This window comes from Ambystoma mexicanum, chromosome 2p, assembly GCF_040938575.1.
Source record: "Ambystoma mexicanum isolate Mex_15411 chromosome 2p, UKY_AmexF1_1, whole genome shotgun sequence".
Lineage (NCBI taxonomy): Eukaryota > Metazoa > Chordata > Amphibia > Caudata > Ambystomatidae > Ambystoma > Ambystoma mexicanum.
In genome coordinates this window covers 413,337,803-413,357,802 of record NC_090923.1, presented here as the reverse complement: position 1 = coordinate 413,357,802, position 20,000 = coordinate 413,337,803, and the positions used below count along the sequence as shown (strand labels likewise).

General features: G+C 49.8%; 1 protein-coding gene across 2 annotated transcripts in view; it reads right to left on the bottom strand.

Annotated features, from left to right (window-relative positions):
* FAM107A (family with sequence similarity 107 member A) overlaps positions 1 to 20,000 on the bottom strand; it is a 1,685,791-nt gene that overhangs the window by 99,164 nt on the left and 1,566,627 nt on the right. For both annotated transcript variants that reach the window (XM_069643755.1, XM_069643756.1), the window contains one exon: positions 590 to 740. In XM_069643755.1, coding sequence (XP_069499856.1) covers positions 590 to 740 — 151 coding nt within the window. The remainder of the gene's footprint in view (positions 1 to 589; positions 741 to 20,000) is intronic.

Below are 20,000 nucleotides of genomic sequence, written 5' to 3'. Positions count from 1 at the left end.
TTATGCCTTCTGAGATGGAGGGGTTGATGTGTAGGAAGCCATGAGTGCTTCATGTATGATGGCTTTCGCAATCTAGGGTGGGTGCATGTCTCTGGATGAGTACAGGGTGCTTCTGATCCAACTGCGCGCTTCTGATGTCTTTCTGTTAGTAGTGAAATCCATGCACCACAGGTCCCTACAGTTATAGGCTCACTAAAAAAGCCTACCTTCCTTTTCCTAAATGATGGTCTTAAAAGGTTCTTTTAAGTGATTTTTCAGAAGCTTTCAAAGGGAGCATTCAATGATTTGTATATTCCATTATTGGCTACTATTTAAGATCAGCAACAGAAGACACATTCAAAGATTCACATTGCAGAAACTAAGATGATTTTTAACATGAAATGTTGAACTGACTTCTGAGAAAGATGCGCTAGGAAAATACTCACATATTCGGAGAATCTGAGCTCCGCCATTTATTTATGAACTGAGTTCATAACTGAAAAACTCTACTGTTTTGAACAGCACTAGTTTATAGAACTCCTCAATGCTTCACGGGTTCAAAGCAAACTCAGACCCACTAGACATTCCCCCAGGTGCTCCCAAGTATTACCTGATCCAGCCTCTGCTGCCTCCGGAGAAGCTCCTGCTCTAAGGGCGACAGGAGGGGCTTTGTTTCCTCCTGTTTCTGTCGTATCATCTGATCCCGCCGCCTGTGTTCCAGGACTCGCTGTAACTCCGGCTTGCTGTCGATTCCCAGGCCTCTGCGGGATGAAAGGAGTTCAAGTTAGACATGGAGAAAAAGGTATTCAAAAGTAACTTCCCTGCCTAGAAAAGTCTCAGGCACTTGTTTATAAAAAATCGCTGACTGGCTTGGGGCAACATTCGAGATGGACCCAATTCTACAGCTTGCAGCCATTTTCAAGTAACATTCTCAGTGAGTTTTTTATTGCATTGTTTTCTTATAGCACACAAGTTACCTATAAGCGACTTCAGAATGCACAGGAAATAAGGGGAATAAAAGGTTAATTCCAAATGTCCAGCATCAGGTCACATCACAGCAGACAGGCCCTAACGCGTGAAGGTAGGAAGGTGATTTCAGACCTTTGCTGTGAAGTCTGATGAGGTTGAGGGTTAGGATCACAAGAGGGCAGTCCAATAAGTAGTGGCCTTGATAATGAAGGGATCTCTCCCCAAAGCATTTATAGCGTGCCGCTGTGAGGTGTCACTTGCTTTCGGAGCCTGGCAATGTTACAAGCCACTGACAGGAGGACCCCCCCCACGTCCCCCACAAGCATGTATTTCTTCAAGTACATTTGAAATGACCTGACAGACGGACACACTTTTGTTGGACAGATCCTTAGGGAATTGAGGGATTGATGTCCAAAGTGGCTGGAAATCGCTGGAATGGCCGCCTTACTTCCACCAACCATTTCACCTCCTTTCTACAACTAAACATGGCAATGAGAGAAGGAAAGCAGAAGACCAGACAGTGTTTAAGGGCCTAGTGAGACTGATTAAAGTGGGACAGGAAGAAAAGGAGAACTTCATCACAGACACTGAGTAAAGGTGTAAGGGGTATAAACGGCAACTGATTGAAGGGGGAGAATAGAGACATCTGATGTGGGTAAAGGATGAAAATAGACAAAGACTGATTAAAGGAGGAGAAAGGAGTGTGGCAGGAGCATATTATTTCATTAAATAAATATCGACAAAAATATATCAGGGAGACACGATGAGCGGGGGGGGGGCGGTTTCTTTGCAGGAGGACATTTGGGAAGCCTATATGAAATACGGTTAATTCGCCCCACCCCTTTGATGTCACGTCAACCATATACTTCTTGGTTTTCTTTTTCTAGCTTCTTTGTCCACGAATTGGATGGTGCCTATGTATAAGGAGTGAGGACTGCAGGCTGTGGACTCTTTGGGGTTACTAGAACAAGGTTGCAGGCCTGAACACAGCAGCAACAGCAGGCAAAAACCGGATGGAAGATTGTTGATTAAAATTGCACCTTGTTATAAGATGGAGAAGCTACATTCCTATGCTGAGGAAGCAAGGTCGCAAGTACTATAGGAAGAAGTGTGCCTGAAGGCTTAGTCGTAGTGTTCTCGAATCTTCCCTGGTCAGGTGACCAGTGATCTATAAAGGTAAAGGGTTTGGAGGGCACTTCAGGTCTGTTAGGTGGGTCCTGGTCAGAGGCAGGATGCTGTGTTTTCCTTGAATTGCAAGCCAACAAATAAATCACTGCTGCTTACCATCACCCGAAATGTATGCGTTACTGATTTCTCGGACAGGAGAGAAAGAGATCAAAGACAAAGAGACTGTGATTAATGGATGAAAAGGCAAAATAAAGAATGGAGCCAGCAGAGCTATGATAATTGGGGAGAAAGGGTGGGATGGAAGAGAATAGAAAGGCTGTGATTAATGTAGAAAAGAGGCACAGTGGAGAACAGAGCCAGGCAAAAGAGTGATTAGAAAGGAAAAGAAGGCAGCAAGACTTTAACAGAGGAAAGGGGCCCAATGGGGATCAGAGCCAGGAGTGCAGTCACTAAAGGAGGAACAGGGAGAGAAGTACAGAGCCAGGGAAACTGTGATTAATAAAGGGAAAGAGACTGATGGAGAGGAAAGTCAGGGAGACCGGGAGTAAAGGCAATACAGGTAGAGAAGAAGAAGGACAGAGCTAGGGAGACTTAGTTACAGGTGGGAGAGAGAGTGAATGAGAAAAGAAATACCATGATTAAAGGATCTTTGCTACACAGAAGATGAGAACATAGACAGACTAACTTAAAAGTTGGAAAAGAGGGATATAAAATGATACAGAGTATTGTTGTTAAACTAGGGGAGAGAGGGAGCATAGAATATAGAGGGTGATTAAAGGATGGAAAGGCGGAACATGAGAACAGAGAGTCTGTTGGAAAAGGAGAAGAAAGGAAAGAAGGAGAGCAGAGATAGGGAGATTGTGATTAATGGAGGAAACAGGGAATTTAAACAGAGACAGGCATAGACTATGATTAAAGGAGAACAAGAAAGAGAAAGAAAACATTGACAGAGGTTGTGATTCAAGAATAAAATGAGAGATGGTAAACAAGACTATAGAGACTGATGTGATTAAATGTGAGAAAGGGAAAGGAGGGCAGAGCAGAGACAGAGAGACCAGCTCAAGTGATATAAAGAGGAGCAGAGTGAGTGAGAAGGTGGTGAAGAATGCATGTGGTGAGCCATAGGAGATCCCAAGGTGGACATCAGCAACAGTGACAGTGACACTGGTTTTCGCGGAGGGAGGGACACTGCAACCATGACCATGGTTTTTGCATCATATAATTCCATGAGAATCAGAAGACCCATCCCTCCAGGCATTGAGTGGTTCCCCACAGTGCAGGGTTTTCAGCACCCATGCAGAAACACTGAAAAGACAGATGCAGAGAAGGTCTGCCCATCCTCGCTTTGTTAGGATTTCTGTTGCATCCACATGAAACACAACGGGATGCACTGTTTAAGAGCAGAAGTACAGTACTGGGTTTATGGGGTTCACCCTCAAGAGCCCACGATCAATGGAATGGATTGAATGAGGAGTGGGTTATTTTGAGAGGAATGAGAATGTGACCCCCGTGTCTGTGGAATGTTTCAGCTAATACCACTTCTTTTTTACTACTGGTTGCAAGAATTATTCTCATTTCTTATTGTTTTACATTTTACACACAAGGGTGCAATCATTATATGTCCACTCCATACCCTAGAGTAATATTTGCTTTTAAAGAAACACCATAACAACATGCCTTAGTGCATGCTGTTAACTCAAATTACAACTTTTAGGGCTCTTATGCAAATCTGCAATGGAACCAGGATATAGGAAGATATGTCTGTATAGAATTCACTGCAGGAAAACAAGTAGCAATGCGTTTAGATCATTGACTATTCCCGAATGATCAGTTGAGGGATCATTTTCATTGTGGTGGTCAACGAGATTTAAAGACAAAGAGGTGGAGACCGGCACTCTCCCTGTGTTCGACCTTCTGCGCCATTTTGAATAGATTTTCTGGCCAGAGCATAACAGAATAGGCGGAATTGTAAAGCGCACGTTCACCCGCGAAGGGGCATCTTGGAGCGAATAACAGATGTTAATTGTTACCCAACTTAATGGTACTCATTTTATCGACCTCGGAAGGATGAAGGGCTGAGTGGACCTGCCAGGATTCAAACCTGTGACCATGAGGTCAAACACAGGCCCCTGTAGAGGATGAATTAATCCACTGAGCCACAGACCCGGCTAGAGCAGAGGCATGGGGTGTCAAATCTGCCAGCCTCTTTGACCTGCTCTGTGCACGAAACCATCCACTGGCCATCTCTCATCTAACTTTAATGCAGACAGAAAGGATTGACCCTCTATGGATTCCTCCTGCATTTAACACCAATAAAATGCAAGTGGAACCCATAGGAATTCATTGTAATGTGGGACACTGGGCATGTTTAATTGAGGGTATTGAATGGCACGGTAACCCTGGGCCACCAGGATTCCTGTGCTTGTTTTTACTGCCCCAACAGAAAAGCATAAACATCCAGGCAATTTATATTCATGGCTAGTCTGACTGTCGCCACTGCTCCCAGTGAGGCAATAGACACATAAGGCCTTCCTTTGATTCCTCAGGAGGGAGATAAACACCTCCTCTCAGGACACAGGAGCTCTCACCAGGCTATCTCCTGGAAATACTGCCTCACATAACAAAAGCCTGACGCCGCCCAGGGTGCACACCAACATTCCTTTGAAGTCATCAGGCATGGGTCCAGAGTTAGAGTAGCCAGAGAGGGAAAGGTGGGTCTAAGAAGTCGTTCAAACATCTTGATTTTTGCCTGGAGTTCTCTTTCTTCCTGTCCTGTCCATTTCCTGCAAAATAGGTCACTCTCAGTATGATGTAATAAAGCAGGTGTCACTTTTTACAGCAACATGGATCACACCCATTGCAGCACGCTTGCTTTTGTATAATCCCCAGTGACCGCTCTAATGCAACAAGCATGTCACATTGCTTTCAGCTGAGAGATCTCTGCTGTTGCCTCTTGACTTGCTCTCCCCTACTCGGTCGCTCCCCAGTCTCTGGGACCCCTTCCCAAATGCTCTCCATGGGTCTAGCACAGGGGAAACATTTAAGCGGACGTTGCACCTGCCCCAAGCTAACTAGGCTGTCAAAACCATACAATAAGGTAAAGCAATGACTGAATTTGTTATGTTAGGTATTTGTCAGGTATTTTCTGTTCCAGACACTGTAGCCACAAACTCTCTGGTGGCTCTTACATAAATTATACCCACGAATGAACAGAGGTATATTTCTGAAGAAGGAAAGAGCTCAGTTTGTCTTTATTTTGAGTTCAATCTTGAACATTTTTTCAGAAAGTTAAAAGAGCGGCTTTCCTAAGCCTCGCATGCAGGATGTGCTATTCGGTATTAGGACTTTTCTGCTAGCTTTTGTAACCAAAAAATGTGAGTGTGACTGGAGATCTTTAAAACTGGCAAACTTTGTTTCTGATGGTTTTTCTTGTTGGGGATCTGACAAATATATTTTATTTTGTTGTCCTATATTCAATTTTCTAACAAGGAAATATTTAGGGGCCGATTCATGGAACAAACGTGCGCCGAAAATCCCAGCGCAAGCAGGCACAAGGTGGCGCAAGCGTGAGAAAGCCAGCACACGCACACGCGTGCGATTCAAGGAAGGCGCTGCGCTTGTTTCCCACTGGTTGTGCACCAAATCGGTGCATGTCGCACGCAGGCACACGCGTCATCAAACGGCGTGCGCTACGCGCACCGCCAAAGCACACATAGCGCAGCGCACACAACAAAAGTAGGCGGAAAAGTGGGCGTAACACGCGGAATGGGGAATAACGCGTGAAAAAGAAGTTGTAACTGGGGAAGTAATACAGGGAACTACACGGAACACCCACACGCATGCGAACAACCCGTATTCATGGATACGAATACGGGAAACCCGCGCACGCCAAAAGACGCACACAGGCGTGAATGCGTCCGCCACATGAAGGCAGGCGGAAGCGTCCCCGCGCACAGTATAAAAGTGCGCGCAAACAACAAACAAGTATATACAGCTACGATGAATGCCCCATTTGTTGCAGCACTGATCGTGGGACAACGCAGGAGGAGGAGAATAGCCAGGGCACACATTTTTTCACCACGGACAAGCCTTTTTGGGATGCCTGACGACCAGGTCAACGGCAGGTATAGGTTTCCACCCGTATCATCCTAGACCTGGTCAGGGAGTGGGAAGATGACCTTAGATCACCCACCCTTTGCTCCCAAGCATTGAGCCCCTTGGAGAAGGTGCTCAATGTCCTGCATTTTTTGTCCACTGGGTCATTTCAGCGGACTACTGCCATAGTGGGGGGGTCTCACAGGCCACGCAGTCACGCTGCCTACACCAGGTCTTGGCAATCATGAGAGTGCGCCCCTCAGTCCGCAGGCACATATACATGCCCAGAACACCCGCAGAAAGGCAGGTCGTTGTCCTGGACTTTTACAGGGCGGCACACTTCCCCAAAGTGCTCGGTGCCATAGATTGCACCCATGTGGCCCTACGTCCACCTAGGACCACTGAGCACATCTACCGAAACCGCAAGCACTGGCATTCCATCAATGTACAGGTGCTATGCGATGCAAAGGGAATCATCACCTCTGTCTATGCAAACTACCCTGGCTCCACCCATGACAGTTTCATATACAGAATGTCTGCCCTGAGCCGAGCCCTGGAAGCTGGGCAGCATGGCGACACAGGGCTCCTAGGTGAGTACAAATGCCCTTGCACATGCATGCATGCATGTCACACACACACACACACAAATACACAAACCCCAATAATCACAACCATTATCACCTCTCCAGGGGACAGTGCCTACCTTCTGAGCAACCACATGATGACGCCAATCCGGAACCCCACCACACCACCCCAGGTCAGATACAACGCGGCCCATATTGCAACTAGGGCCATAGTGGAGCGCACATTCGGAGTGCTCAAGTCACGCTTCCGCTCCCTTGACCGCTCTGGTGGGCAGCTACTCTATGCACCCCCAGTAGTGTGCAGGATCATTGTGGCAGCATGTGTCCTGCACAATGTTGCAACACGGCAGGGCGTACCGATGGACATGGTGGTGCCCCCACATCCCCAACCACAGGCACAGGCGCTTCCCATGGGTGGGGATAGGGCACGTGGCGAGGATGCCTGGACCCAGCTTGTGGACACATTTTCCACCTAAACTCCCACCCCTGCGGAGTGCACACAGGCCTGGCACATACCAGGTGACAATCGATGATGACATCGATTGTCACAACCTTACCACCCTGAGATTGTTGCCATGGAAGTGCCACATTGTGTGCATCCCTAGCTACTTAAACACAAGCAATCCTGTGTGTCCAAAAGGCACACATGCAAGGTGTGAATCACACACACCTGCAAAACAGGCCATGACTATCACTGGTATGTCACTCAAACCCTCCCAAAGCACAACATGACATGGCAAGCAATAGCCATACACCAACACAGTACCAATAAGGTACACATTGCCATGTGAAAAATGTGAATTGGCATCAAACAATGATGCCTGACATGGAATCAGATGAAATGACTGACCAACAACCTCCCACCCAAAATAAGTCATACCCAAATGCATTCCAAAAGTCGAAGTTGTAACATAACAATGAATGCCTGTCTACATGCACATTGTGCATTGAAAAATCAACACTGCAGCTTCTGTGTGCCGTGTCCACCTCCTGCAACACACTGCTCAGTGCACAGCACAGTTAACAGCCATTGCGTGTGATGCACACCCTGAGCATCACATCTAAGCGACAAACCACATCAAAAAGCAAATTAGGCATGTACAGGATACACAATTGGTCATAGGACATGTGCTGCAGGGACACAGTGGGCACCAGAAGGAAAACAGAGTGTACACGTGGACATGGAAGGGTGGTTGTACATGTAGTGCATTATAGTGTGAGTGTGTGGGTCAGTAGGGACATGCACTCAACATATGCATGTGCAATCAAGTGACCATCAGTGTCCTATACACATCACATGTGAACATTCACCATGCGTACACCCCAGCATGTCAAACCACAACTATCCCCTCACACCTGAAAGGTAAACACAACACATGAACAGGCATTGATCAGCATAACACATCATGTACATAGGATACCACAATTACAATGTCAGGGTGCCCATCACACTGCAGGGCAAGGCAACTATCACCAACCAAGCACCACCCCTCCCTCACAAATCACCATGACCCACTGAACAACTGCACCGGGGTTATGGAGCCTTCATCCTTGAATTTCACCTGGCCACAGGATCACCCTTCCCCTTTGTCACCATCTCCCACCTTGTGTGTAAAAAGTTGCCTGCACCCTCAGAGTCCACCTTGATTTGCAAAAACACTACATCCAAGAGAACTCAAAGCAGGCAAACACAGAAGCCAAGCAAAAAGCCAGCAGGCAGAAAAACTAACCAGAGCAGCCTCCAGTAGATGACTTGAAGTAGCAGTACCTCACAAAGGCCAAGTACTACCACAATGACGTAACAACCAAGGTAGCACAGTAAAACAATGTCACAACAGGATGTGTACAATGTGTGGTACATAACATAGAATGAAGCACCACAAACGGATGTGTACTGTCACTGCTCCCGTGTACAGGTGCAGGAGTGCCACAAACCAACCACCCCCACTGTTGTCTGGGTGGCTGCAAGGTCAAACTCACACAGGCCTCTGAGACCCTGGTGGGGAAGGAGGGTCAGGTATATGGAGTCGGGACAGGCCTTGGCATACTGGATAACCGGAATGAGGGGCAGGAGAGGGGAGTAGGATTGACACAGAAAAGTAGGGAATGGCCAAGAATGTAGTACTCACATTAACACATACACAATCATACCAAACGTGTTCATCATAAACATAGCAGCAATTCACTGAAATGGAAGTCAAAGAGAAACTTATCTCTGGGGTGAGTGCTGGCCTCCTGCCTGCGCACTCTCAGGTCCGGTAACAGGAGCACTTCAATGCTGCAAAGAGAGCCACAGTTAAAAATCTGTGCGTGCCCATAAAACACAAACACACCACCGAATATGCCCCAAAGTAACAAACTACTCTACAAACAGACAATCTGGTGTGGATGCTTCGTACCCATACGTAACATTACCCCTGTGATGGTTCATACACAGTCAATGCAGTAAGTCAGGCGCCGGTGGGTGCGTGGCAAATGGAACACCAATGTGTCACGAATCACACAACATGCAATGTTCCCTGGGTAAGCAGACAGAGGCATATAGCAAGGTATGACTTCCAAACAAGTCGTGTTCCACCATGACCCAAATAAAGTAAGCAGTGCATGTTTCAAATTCTACATGGAAATGAAATGCACTGCACCCGAGTCTGTCTCTTGCCGTCTGTCCCTATGAGCTGCTTCTTTCCATGTCTCGGAACGCTACATGGGTGATACAAGTGCCTCAATGGACCATGGTGGACCGGAGGGAATGTGCCACTGCCCCTGCAGGTGTCCCAGACAACCTTACAATCAACTAGCCATGAGTCCACCAACAAATCTGAGCTGTATTGTGCTTTTCAACACCAATATTCGTCCAAGCTCACCCTCAGTGCTGCAACTAAGCATGCATGTGCAACTGGCCTGATGGAAAGTTTGCTGTGTTGTGGCCCCCCTGTGCAGCTCACCTTGCCTGGAGTCCCTTGAAACACGTCAGCAGTTTTTGGATGTATGATTGCAATCCCTGTGCCTCTGCTTGCGCACACATGTGCATGTGGGCACCACCAAACGTGTCCAGATTCCAGACGTCCAATGGCACATGTCTGCTGGCAAAGGTGGTCTAGAGGCTCATCCCCCGGCAGAAAGGTCATGAAACACGTGATTAATGCATTAGATTCATCTGTGTGTGTGTCTTCAGGCAACACATCACTGGACCATGTCAGAGACGTACATCAGAAATCACACCACAGTTTGTCTTTCACAGCCAAAGTGTGGAACACACTATCTACAGCATGAATTGCAACAAGCACATGTACAGTAAAGATAAGAAACATACTACACAATGCATAGCAATGAATGTACACATGAATCATGAAACACCCCATCTAGCAAAAGCAGAACAGTGGTCAATAACACCCCAATCATCCCCACTAGGGGTGTTAACACAAGTTCCACAGCAGCAGACATGCCACAGATATGACAGTCCAAAGCCCTTGTGTAATAGGCTGTTACACTGAACCATCCTTGCGAGCCCATGGATAAGGGAAGCAGGAGTGGCATATGTGAGTCAAGGACCCCAAGCAGCAAACACATACACAAGACAAGCCTGAAGGGCCCAGCTGGAACAGACAGTGGATGCTTTGAAAAAAAAGCCACAAAGCACTACACTGTCACATGAAAGCACAATAGACAAGCAATTTTAAACTATATTAACTAATTACACTAACTATGAAAAACCTACTTTACCTAATTAAACTAACTATCAAACAGAAACTTAACTAACTAAACTAAAAGAAAAAGAAAAAAATGGCCACATACGACCCGGGGGGGGGGGGCACCCAGGAGGGGGGAGGTACAGGGTGCTGCTCAACACCCACATGCGATGATGCTGAGCCAAAAAAAAACCTCCATGGGCTCAACGCCTGCACAGCCCGACCTATGTGGGAGATAGATGGTCGTTCGAGTCTGGCTCATCCTGGAAAGGAGGACGTGGCACAGTAGCCTGGCCATGCCTAGCCGCAGCTTGCCCCTCGTCGGCAGCAAGTCTCCCGGACGGGTGAGCCTGGTTCTGTGTGGCGATGACTTGTAGGTCTGCATGCAGAACCACCCGTGATATACGTGCTTCCTCTTGCAAGGTAGCACGTGTAACACGGAGTTCCTCCTGCAAGGCCTGGCTGGACAACCGCTGCACCTCCCGGCAAGCCTGTAGCTCAGCCGAGATGGTACGCTCAAGCTGTACAAACCTCTCCTCTGACCGCTCCCTCTGGGACATCAGAAGGACACCCAGAGTGGATCTGAGGGAAGCATACTCCTCCCTCAGGGCCTCCATGTGTGCCTCTGCGTGAGCAGAAATTGCTTGACGCAGAGGCGACATTTCAGCCTGGCGTGCCGTGTCTTAGGCCGCCATGCCCAGCCTGAGCGAGCGGGCTGTGGACCGTGCCGCCTGCTGCTGGAGAAGCACCTGCCTAGCAGGGGTGAGCACGGATCGAGCCACACGCTGCATGCTCTCAGCGTTGTTCTCGATTGCTGCCCCCTGCCGTTCTGAATTGGCAGTCATGTCTTGCTCCCACTCAGTATACAGTGGTTGCGCGCGGCGACCGCGTTGCTGGGCTTGACCCATGCGGGACCCAAGGACCGGTTGTCCTTGTCGTGTTGGCACCGCCCGCGGCTGCACGACTACATGCCCCCATCGACGTGATGTCCCAGGCACATCAGTGACTGGTGTGGAGGGTGATCCTGCGTCCCGATCCACCACAGGCGGAGGTTCCAAGACTGTCTGACCCCTCAGTGCAGGTGTCGCGGACAGAGGAGTGTCCACATCAGAATCACTCACCCCTGACACATGGACCTGATGCTCATCCAACTCGACATGGACGCCAGAGTCGTCATCAGGGCTGGACTCATAGGCAGCCAGAGACAAGATGGCCTGTAGCACTTGGGGGTTTTCATGGCCTGCCACCCCACGACCCCCACTTGGGCCGGGTTGATGTAGTGATACCAACCCTGTGCCTGGCATGACAACACCATCCTCCGGCTCCATTGCCTCATCATCTGAAAAATAGAGAGAAAAAAGGTCTCTACACATGTCAGAAGCACACAACACACACACACCGACAACATCAGGCAGACATGTGACACACAAAATAGAACATGGCATGCATGCTGGGTCAATTTGGAATTGCTTCTGTGATCAGACCTGTTGAAAGGTGGCAGTTTGCATTGAAGTGGGTCTATGCAGTGCAGCCAATGTGTATGTTACTCACTACCTACCTGTGCAAGTACTTCAGGGTGTGTGTTAGAAAATGTGAAGGCAGTGCAAGGTCAACTTCAGGTATCACGTGCAATGTGCATTCAATGGGTAGCATATCTACAAGCAAAGCACCCCTCCACCCAAGTGCAAAAGCATGGATGCCTAGCATGTTATCAAAAGGCTGACTATAGACCTGTGCATTGACAGGCAGTGTTGACCAGCATCAACAGCTTCATGTGAGTCAAGTGACAACACTGCAAATGATGATGGGACAGTAAGCAGGACACATGATGAAACGTCTGGGGGCCACCCACATGTGAAGAGGACACTACACCAGTTGGACAGAGTCATTGGCCATTAAACAGGCTGAGGCCTGTGACCCACCCAGATTGTCAAACCCTAAACATGTGTGCAACGCAGTACTGAGCCACAGTAGACATGGGAAGGCTGATGAAATGTCATGCAATGTATGTCACCCAGGACTTGTATTACAGTGATCATCCAGTCAAGGACACATAGGGGCATGCGTGCAATGAACATAGAGCATGAATGGGCACTCATGTCCCTGCGGGGCATCTGACCTCTGCACAGTACAAGTGAGATACCCTGCATCAAGAACTAAGGCTGTACCACACAGCATATGTCTGGCAGATTGGTTGCGGGAAGTTAGCATGTAGACAGGACGCATTAACAGGGAAGTACCCAATGGCAATATTGAATCAGACCAGTGCAAAGGTGGAATTGGGGTGCAGAGCGGGGGGTGGAGGGGCAAGGGAGCATGCCTACATGGAGTACCCGCATGCAGGGAGAGGACACATGCACGTCAGTCATGCTATGAAATCGTGCCTGGGCTGAGAGGAAGGTCACCCCACGCTACATGCAGAAGGGCCAGTGAGCTGGGACATGGACTGGAGGGGCATACTGGTAACCAGCATGTGAGTAGGGTGCAATAGCGTTGATGCTGACAGTCCCCGTCTGCTCCACATGTCCACCATCCAGCAGAGCAGACGTGCATCACGGAAGCATTGCATTACTTGTTCATCCGAAACATGTACACGTCACATGTAGTGGCAATCATGCACAACACATCACACAAATAAAACACACACGTCCTCAACAAACACGCATCAACACTCACTGGGCTGGACATCAAAGTCCGGCATCTCTCCCACTCTTTCCACCGATTCAGATGGTATGAACTCCGCAACGAGTGACTCATGCGGAGTGAGCACTTCCTCCTCTGGTGCAGGCACACCGCCAGTCACCAGAGTCAAGTTGTAATGTGAGGCACGCTCAGCCTTAGCGCTGCGTTTGATGTCATTCCAATGCTTTTTGCACTCTTGCGCCGTGCGCACCTCATGGCCGAATGAACTGACATGTTCCGCAACATGCTTCCAGTGGGTGTCACGTTGGGCAGCCGTAGTCTGACTATTGGCACCCACTAGCATGTCACGGCTGTGGCCCCGCACGTAGTCCACGAGGAAGTCCAGTTCCTGCTTACAGAAAGGCTTCTTCCTCGACGTGCAGGAGGTCGTGGCTGTGTGTGGGGTCCCAGCCTGTGCTGCAGGTGCAACCTTCCTCCTCTTGGACTGTGGCGCAGACCCTGGCTGGCTAATGCCGCCCTGACCAGTATGGCCAGTGGGTTCGGTGGATTGAGCCAAGGGAGTGGCAGGTGGAGGGATGACCAAAGGCCTGACTTGTGTCAGTGGCAGCTGGGTGCCCACTAATGGACCCTGCGCAGCAACATCAGCTGTGGCAGGGTCTTTGACCGCAACGGTCCTGGTTGGCAGACTCACAACCGGGGTGCTGTTGGGTGCATCTGCCCCTGCACTTGCCAACACCCGGCTGTTCGGGGCAGCAGATGACATGACTGCCCCAGGGACACGTGTCTTGGTCTGAGCAGCCCGGCCTGCCCCTATGGTTTCCCCCCTGGCCTGTTGGAGAGCTACCAAGGGCTCTTCAAGTGCCAACGCAGCCTGCGCTGGCAGACCCTGAGCCTGGGTGGCGGTGTCCACAGCTGCACCTGCAGCTACCACTACCCTTGGGCCCGTGGCAGTCGATGGAACGGACTGCCGGGTCATATGGGTGCCAGTGCCAGATGCAGGAGCTGCATCCCCCGGAACCACAGGGGGTGGTGGCATGGCTGCACCGACACATGGCACAACATTGTGCTCAAGTGGCGCACCCCTGCCTCTTCCCCCTCTGTGGCTGCCCTGGACACCCTGGAGTCCCCCTACTCCCTGGTCACCACGGCCACGTCCCCGACCACGCCCGCCACGAGGAGTATGCCCAGCTGAGGCGCCCCTCACCTTTGGTGGCCTCCCAACCATGGCACAGATGTAGTAGTGCTGGCACAGATGGAGTGGTGCCAATGGGAGGTGTACACCACAATTGACCTGGGCAATTGGGGTGAAGGGGGTGGGAAGCAAGATGTTAACAGCCCCCCTGCACCTGCAAGGCTGTATGTGACCCCGGTGATGTGGTGACGGGTCACGCAACACTCAGGCACCCCAAAACTGCAGTAAAACCGTGCACGCAACCCTGCAGCCTACGTGCGTGGATTCAACCTCCCGCAGTACGCGGTGGCAGCCAGTAACACGAATAACGCGTACGCGTGGGACACGCAGGCTACTATGACATCGAAAATCGGTGCGATACACAGGGGCACCCGCAGTGGGAAAAAGAGCGTGTGCGACTCACCGTCTGACTAGCGCGATGCAGAAAAACACGCGTAGCCAATACCCCCGCCAAAAGAAGAGATACGTCCTTGATAGCTGTGAAGTTGTGATGGCGCGCGAAACAACAGGAAGCAGCAACACACGTCGGTCTCCACGAAAGGCACGTACAGCGAACTGCTGGGCCCGCTCACCTTTAACCCGTGCTGAGGGAAACGCACGCGCGCGTCACGTCACTTACGCGCATGGGCCCTTTCCTCGTATTACATGCGGACGTGCAGTTTTTCACCCGCGCTTACGCGCATGGGCCCTTTCCTTGTATTACATGTGGACGTGCAGTTTCCACGCGCGCTTACGCGCATGGGCCCTTTCCTCGTATTACACGCGGACGTGCAGTTTTTCACGCGTGCTGAAATGCCCATGCACGTCTGTACGCATCACGTCACAGGGGCGCTTGCGCTTGAGGGGCCTTCTGTCCAATGAAAATGCGTATGCGTGCAGACGTGCTTACGCGCTAGGGGCCTTTCCTCGAATTACACGCTGACGTGCAGATTTTTCACGTGCCAAATCACTCTGTATCAAGCTGGCCACGCGTAAGCACACGGAAGACCACGCTCCTGCCCAGAAGGCCGAACTACTGCCCCCCAGAGCCCCGAGCACGCACCCACCTGCCATCTGCTGTGCCTGACTGCCTGCTTCCCACGTGCCCTGCCATTTGCTTCCTGCACATCAGCCAGGGGTGCTGTTGCTGTGACCACCCCTGCTGGAACCGAAGACTCCCGACTGGGATTCCATTGCTCCACAGCCCAGCCCCAGGACCCAGTTGCCCACCCACTCCTGCCTCTGGGGTTGTCATGTCGGGGCAAACACCATCTGGGACCACTGACAACCCCCGGCCAGAGAGGCAGAGGGGCACCAGCTTCAGTGCCACCGAAGTTGGTGTCCTGGTGGAGCAAGTCCTGGGGCAGTATGATGCCCTCTTCAGAAGTTCCCGCGCCGACAAGGAAGGACGGACTCGGATCTGGACTGACATTGTGACTGCCATCAACGCGGAGGGGGTCACAGTCCGCGACTTACAACATGTCAAGAAGCGCTGGGAGGACTTCAGGTCCAGGACCCTGAACAAGGCCCGGCGCCTCTTGAAGGCAGCAGATGCCAAGGGGCGCCGGGGCCACTTGTCGGAAGAACAGATGAGGGTCCTGGAACGCATATCCCCAGCGCTCCACATCCAGGTCCTTGAGAAGCAGACCCGTCTGGAGTCGAGCGGTGAGTGTACATGCATCCTGATTGTGAGCAGTGCGTGTGGTGATTATTCAGTAGTGTGCAGGTTGCACATCTGTTTGTATGGGGTCGAGTATGGGTGGGGGTGTACAGGGCCGTGGGGCTGACACATGCGAGGGCTGTAATGTGTGAGACATGGATGGTGCTTGTCTGTGTAGGCTTGCATGCCAAATGCAGTTGTGTGGGCACACATGTTTGGATGAATGTGTATGTAAGTAGACATGTCCGTGATGTCACGCATGTATGTTGTTTTCGGCTGCATGTATCAGCACTGTGTACATGTGCATGTGTGTGTATTTGACAAGGGTGCAACAGTGATGCAACATGGATGCATGTGACAGCGGTATGTGGAAGCCTGATTGGCAGATGTGACATGGATGCCCGTCTGAACAGTGCAACACTTGGCAGAGGTGTACACATGCATGCAAGTGTGGTGGTGTGTGTACATGTGTGGTGCACTTCCTGTGTTGCATGTGATGTCTGGCTCACCTTTGGCTGCTCATGCTGTTGTATGTGTATGGATGGTGGTGGCAGTTGCGATATGGCTGTGGTATGGCTCATGTGTGTGAGTTGTAATGACATGTGTGTTGGGGATTGTGATGACATGTCTGAGGTTTGCCAATGCCACTCATGTACAACTGTCATGTGTGTATGTGTCCATTGTACAGTGCCCTGATGCCTGTGTTTTGTTTCTCCTTGTCTGCAGCGTCAACTGATGAAGAGGGCGGAGAAGGTGCTGTGGAGCACAGCGGCGGGGATCCCACCGCCAGCCGGAGACGCAAGGCCCGGCTCTCCTCCCATGTTGTCATCTCGTCGGGGAGTGAGGAGTCCGGTGCCGCGTCCCAGGCCGCAGCTGCCGGGGGGAGGTCCAAGAGGCGGAGGTTGGAGTTGGACTCCTCGGCAGCAGAAGGGGCAGCTGGGACCCCACAGGGCCTAACAGGGGAAGATGGCACGGAGTCATCCAGGTTGGTGGGGGGTTTGGTGGAGGAGGAGGCCGTGCAAGCACCAGAGACGGGGTCTGGAGGTGGGGATCCCACTGGTGCTAGTGGTGCAGTGCAGGACCAGGGACAGGAGGCAGCACAGGCCGCCGCGGAGGTGCCTGTGTGTAATCCTGTCCCTGATCCTGTCACTGCATCATCTTGCACCAGCAGGGATGCCTACGTCCAGACCCGTTTTCAGGCAGGGGATGAGCTCACGTCAGGAGGGGCCGGATGGGGAGGAGGTTTCTCAGTGAACTTCAAAGGACTGGCCATTTGCTCACTTTGAAAGTAAGAAGAAAAAAAACCTGGACTGGATTTTTAATGGAAATTACTTGTTTTTGCTTCAGAACTTTATGACATTTAACAGGACAGCCAAAATAAGTAGATAAGTGAAAAATACAAACTTATAAATCTTAACTCATGCTAGACAGTTGAAGATGTGGTAGGAGTTCATACTACATAAGGAACCAAAGATACACTAAAACACTGATTGTGGCAAAACTATAAATGTTGCAAGCTTAAAAGGGTATGTACATGATCCCCTGATCAGCGCCCAGAGATGTATCAAATTAGAAATGATTAATCCAAAGTGTTCTGGGTAAAATTGATAAAAATCCATAGAATGACCAATACAGCTCTCACAAAGATGGGAAGGGGATGTAAATGTAGATAATCGAGTATTAAGTATATGTGTACAATTTTATGAGGGTACATAATGTTAGAAATGTACATTTGTGCAAAAGTATGTTTTGGGTAACAATCCAGGTGCAAGTTCCTAAATCCTGTCATAAGATGACAGCTCTGTTTAGACTGCCAACCAGGACAAAGCACACACCAGTAGCCACTCACAGACATGGGGGTGTGTTTTGAAGTTCTGCCCACACCATAAACTGGGGGATGGCATTTTTAATGTATAAATATAGAAGTTTCACTACACAAAAGGGAGACTAATTCCAGAACACACTGATTCCAGAACCCTTCCAGATGTCCACGCAGCACCTTATTCCAGAACTTTCAACTTGTAGCTGACTCCAGAATTCTTGAAAGTCTAGATTTCTTTGCAGAATCCAGACTCTAGCATTGCAAAACTATTGCTATCCTGACCCAATTGAAAACATCCCAAACTTGAAGGGATTTAATTCTGATTCAGCTTGGCTTGCTACCACTAAGGCTTGCCCACTGAAAACTTGCATCCTGCTATCTACCGTGTCCAGTAACCAGAAGGTGCCCTTCCAAATCCAGGCTGAGGTGCAGTCCAGTTGACCAGAACCACCTTGCTGATCCAATCCCGCTAGAGGTGCCCTGCTGCCGGTAGACCAGATCCAATTTATTGAGCAGAGCTGATGGTCCAATTGAATAACTTCTTCTGTAAGTATTAACAGGAAGAACAGTGACCCTTAGTATATCTGCATTGTATTATCCCTATCTCAACCCATCCCATCTTTAATTCAGAAATCCAGTAGTGTTAGAATCGCTCTTGCGCTGATTGTCTTACCTGCGTGTTAGGGAGAATTCTCATTTAATGCTAATTTCCCTCACCTAGTGAGTCCCCCAGCAGTTTTGCTGGATCTCTGGAGTTTATTTTTTTCCACTTGGTAAGAGTGAGAGCTTTTCCCCACTCTTGCCTATGTTTTGCTATGTGTTTCTACCTGTTTTTGTTATTGTGGACTCTGAAGTACACCACTTCAGTAGCCCCCTTCTTTTTGTGTGTCGCACAACACCTTCAGTGCCGTGGCACAGGATTGTCTTTGAGACTTCCCTCGACTCCATTTCTGAGGTGACTACTGTCGCCCAGAAAAGGGTAAAGTTGCCATTAAATTTACTTAGTCAATCTACCACAGATCCAGTACACCCCATCTTCCATGGAGTACTAGAAAGGGTTAACTCATATCCCTTTTTATCTGTACCTCCTAGAGCATTGTTTCGCTCTTTTAACATTTAGACTTGGCTGGTGGCAGTGGTATCTACCCTACCTTTTCTACCGCGATTATATTAGATAAACGTGGTACTATTCTTGGCTATTATGCTATTATATTAGCCTCGATCATAAACCCGCTTGACCAAATCGTCTTTCTTTTGGCTCCGGTTGGGTTTATTTGCCATTTCTTTTTGTTAAAGTCCTTCTTGTGTTTTACTTTGCGCAGCAAACTAGGTTCGCCTTCCTTGTTCACTGTCTTTTGGCGGGCTTTCTGTTCAGAAGCCCTCCACCAGGCGCCTGGGTGTCTAGGTGGGCTGAATGTGGGGGAGGGGTGTGGTCATCCCCTGCACAGGGTATCCTGGGAAACCCAAGTCGCACTTTGTCATGATTGGCCAGGGTAGTTGTCCCAGCTGGATAACCCCCCTGCTAGGGGATTGACAGCCAGGCTGTGTGAATGGTTTTTATTTGCATAAAAGGCAGGCCTCTTGGGCAAGAAGTCAGAGAGTCACCACTGGAACTACAAGGAACCGAAGAGAAGCGGAGAGAACGAGGGCTGCTGCAACTACCCCGTCCCGGTGAAGCCCTGCTGCAGTCCTGAGCTATCTGCCCTTCATTGACTCAGAGAAGATCCAGTCCTGAGTCTTCTTCCCTTGAGCTTGGTGGGGATAACCAGCTCATCTTCTACAGCCAGAGGATCCTCTTCCGTGGTCAAAATCACTGCACACTGCTGTAGTGGTCCGGATAGCCACCTGAAGAGCCTCTCCTGTTTTTAAGGAGCGCACCTTTGATTCCTTGTCGCTGCTGCCGGCCTCATCCCTGTGTGGTGCAGACCCCCTTCAGACGTCCTCCTTCATGACGAAGCTCAATGAATCGCGGGTCTGCGGGAAACCAACAGGAACAACTGCCAGGGCACCAGCTTCACCATTGGAACAAGGTACTGTGTTCTGTTGAGGAAACTGGGTGAATCCCTTGTCGTCCCTCCTTCTTATAAATTTTGTTTCCGAACATTGACAATATCTAAAAACTTTTGGCTACGTTGAATCGTGAACTGTCTGACCGTGTGATCTTCGGCAACTGGCCCCGGTGTCTTTCGACCCTGGCTCGGGCCCTTTGACTTTTGAACTCCTGTCTCTGAATGTTTCTTGATTCTGCCTGCCTAACCAA